This window comes from Emiliania huxleyi (assembly GCF_000372725.1).
Source record: "Emiliania huxleyi CCMP1516 chromosome Unknown EMIHUscaffold_1452, whole genome shotgun sequence".
NCBI classification, from domain to species: domain Eukaryota; phylum Haptophyta; order Isochrysidales; family Noelaerhabdaceae; genus Emiliania; species Emiliania huxleyi.
Window position 1 is genome coordinate 1,696 of NW_005201141.1, and position 3,111 is coordinate 4,806.

At 64.4% G+C, this 3,111-nt stretch overlaps 1 protein-coding gene across 1 annotated transcript; it reads left to right on the forward strand.

The window, feature by feature from the left end:
* Positions 1-579: 579 nt before the first annotated feature.
* EMIHUDRAFT_252780 (hypothetical protein) lies at positions 580-1,505 on the forward strand (the record flags this gene model as incomplete). The annotated part of the gene is made up of 3 exons (XM_005787088.1): positions 580-709; positions 912-1,263; positions 1,430-1,505. 3 exons carry the CDS (start codon positions 580-582, stop codon positions 1,503-1,505), a joined length of 558 nt encoding a protein of 185 aa, XP_005787145.1.
* Between the last annotated feature and the right edge of the window lie 1,606 nt (positions 1,506-3,111).

The window sequence follows — 3,111 nt, forward strand, 5'->3', positions numbered from 1 at the left end:
TCGGCGCGTTGAGCCGCGTCACGCCCTCGCCGTGGCCGAGAAGTGAACGCTCCTCGTCGTCCTCCTCCTCGTCCTCCTCGCCCTCCGCTGCCGAACCGCACGAAGAGAGCCGCCCCTCGCCGTCGATGAAGAGGCTGTGCCAAGAGCCTGCGGCCGCCCTTGCCGGCGGGTTGTGCTCGCGCAGCAGCACAGCGAAGCACAGCCACCGCACGGCACAGCCCTCATCCTCTGGCACCGCCGGCAGCTCGTAGCCGCGCTCTTGCGCCCGCAAGCGGATGCCCTCCAGCGCCAGCGAGGCGTGGAAGAGCATCGAGATGGCCGCGACGCGAGCGATGTCGGCGGGGTCGCAGTGAGAGAGGGCGCGCTCGACGAGCTCCCTGGGGAGGTCGAGCAGGCGGGCGGGCGGCGGCGTGCTCGGCGAGGACGCGGCGGTGGCGGCGGTGGCGAGACGGCGCGAGCGGCGGCGCGGCGGGGTGGACATCGCGAGAAAAAGAAAAACGCCGCTAGTGGGCGTTAAAATTCTTTTCCCTCTCTTTGTGCACGCCCGCCGACGGCTCGGGCCATAACAGGGCACAGTGCATGCCCCCTATCTGGGTCTCAGCTCCCGATATCATGACGACGGAGGAGCTCCCAGAAGTCGTAGGCTCGAAAGCTCAGGTGCTCGCTGTCTGCCTGCTGCAGGAGCACCTTGCTCGCTGGCGGGCCAGGCGTCAACCGCTGCCACCGTCACCACGAAATCGACTCACGCCTCCTACCCCTCCTCAGCCACGTCCGCCGCCCCCGCCGCCCCCGCCGCGGGCAAACGGGGAGGCGAGCGAGGCGAGCGAGGCGAGCGAGGCGAGCGAGGCTCAGACATGCCACCACCTCGTGTGTGTGTGGAGAAGTGGCCTGTCCTGACCTCACCTCACAAGGCGGCCGCCCCGTCACGCTGGTCGGCTTCTCGCTCGGGGCATACGTGGTGTGGGAGTGCTTGCACGAGATGTGCCGCGCGTCCGAGGCGGGGGAGGCGCGCGCCGCCGGCATCGTCCAGCACGCGGTTCTGCTCAGCTTGCCCGCCTCCTCCGACCCGGCACGGTGGCGGCGGCTGCGCCGCGTCGTCGCGGGCCGGCTGGTCAACTGCTACCGGCCGGATAACCTCGTCCTCTCCCTCGCCCACCGCGCCGCGCAGCTCAAGGCGTTTGGCGTCGCCGGCCTTGGCCCGGTCCCGGCGGGCGCGGGCGTCGAGTCGTACAACGTGTCGCGGCTCGTGCGCCCAGAAGCGGAGTACGTATTCATGTATCCCAACCAGCGCCCGAGAGGACACGCATTCAGCCGTATTCGGCCGTATTCCGCTGTATTCACTGTACTCTTCTCCGTTGTATTCACGCGGTGCTCTGAACACACAGCACAAAACCGTCTTCCCGCCCTGAGGTTGGCGTTCAGCACGTAGGATCGTGCGCGCGCACCACCGCTACCGCTTCACCGTTGGGCCTGTGCTGCGGCACGTGGGGCTCGCGGAGGACTGACGGGGTGACGGCGCGTGCCGCTTCGGTGGCGGGCGTTTGAGGGTGGAGCGGCGCGGAGAGGAGGGGCGCGCGTGCTGCATTCCCCGACACCTGTCCGTGTGAGACACCTTCATTTCGGTTACTTTTTGCGCAGGAGACCTGCTCAAAGGGGCGGCTCCCGCGCGCGGTGTATCTGTGTACCTGTCTGTACCTGTGTTAGCTGTTAGTGTGCCCCTGTGGCCTGTGCGCGCAAGTCCCGTGCCCAGAAGACATAAAAAACAGACAGTGGAAAATGGTTAAGATTCCTACAGCTACACCTAGTGCCAGTCCATCCCGTGCCTAGTGCGTGTATGTGTATGTAGAAGGTGAAGAACTCAACGACTAGTGTGCGCAAGGCGGCAAGCCTGCACGCTGCAGCTGCAGAGCCAGGAGCTGAGGCGCGCTCGTCAGAAGTCGTCGCCGTAAAGGATGGCGAGGACATCGCCGGCGTCGTCGTCCCATGGCTTTACGCCCTGGCACATGAGCTCGTACTCAGCATCCGAGCCGTAGCCAAAGCCGCCCCCACCGCCGTAGTCGTCGTCGTAGCAGCCGCCGTTGTCGAGCTCGTCACTGTCGACATCTGAAGAAATGCAGCACTTGTGGCGGATGCATTTGGAGCATGCCAGCGCACCCATGCCACGGTGGTTAAACAAATTTCCACCTCCGCAGCCGCCGCACCAGCCACATGATTTGCCTTTGCGGCACCACTTGCACTGGCAGCGCTGCGGCACCGCCTTCTTCGCAGCTGCGGGCTTCGCCGCTGTGAGCTTGAACTTGTCAATCAGCGCCTTGAGCTCGTCACCCGGCTGTGGCAGAGCATGCACATGTCCATGTTGAGCCCGTGGCGCAGTGCGCGCAGGCAGTGGCTCAGCGTCCCAGTCGGTCGTCCATAAGGTTGCTTTGCGCTCGATGATGATGGTGCGCAGGCTTTGCGAGACGCACGCGCGCTCCGTGTCCGTCCGACACGACCCGAACGCGCGCTCTACCCACTTACGTAGGGCTGGCGGCCAGAGCTCAGCGCTCTCATCAGCGCGGGCAGCAGCTGACATGTGTGCCGGCCGTCGTCCCGCCTAAACAAAACCGCGCCGGCAATTTTCTTTTTTGTGCGGGTTGGTGTCCAGTCCGAGCCTGGCTGTTCTTCACCTTTCTACCTACCTACCTACCTTTGTGTGTGCGAACTACATGATCCGTACATGCACATGTGCATGCATGTGCATCTGCGTTAATTCTTATTGGAGGACGAGCTGCTGTCGGCTGGTTTGGGCGACAGAAGTAGGCCACAGACACATGTCCACAGCGCGGGCGGCGAGGTTCGCCGCCTGGGAGGCGGAGCGGGCGACGTGGAGGCTGGCCAACCGCGGCGACACGCGCTACGCCCTCGAGCGGCGCGTCTTCCGCATGCAGCTGCGCGACATGCGCCGCTCGCTCAAGGAACTATTAACAGAACAACAAATATTTTTCTTTTCAGCTGGCCTTCGTTATAAATAAATAAATAGAGCAGTCATCTCCAGGGAGAGATGGGCGACGCACACGATCACAGAGGGACAGTGCGCACCCCGCCCCGCTCGCAGGGCGTGCATTCGTTGTT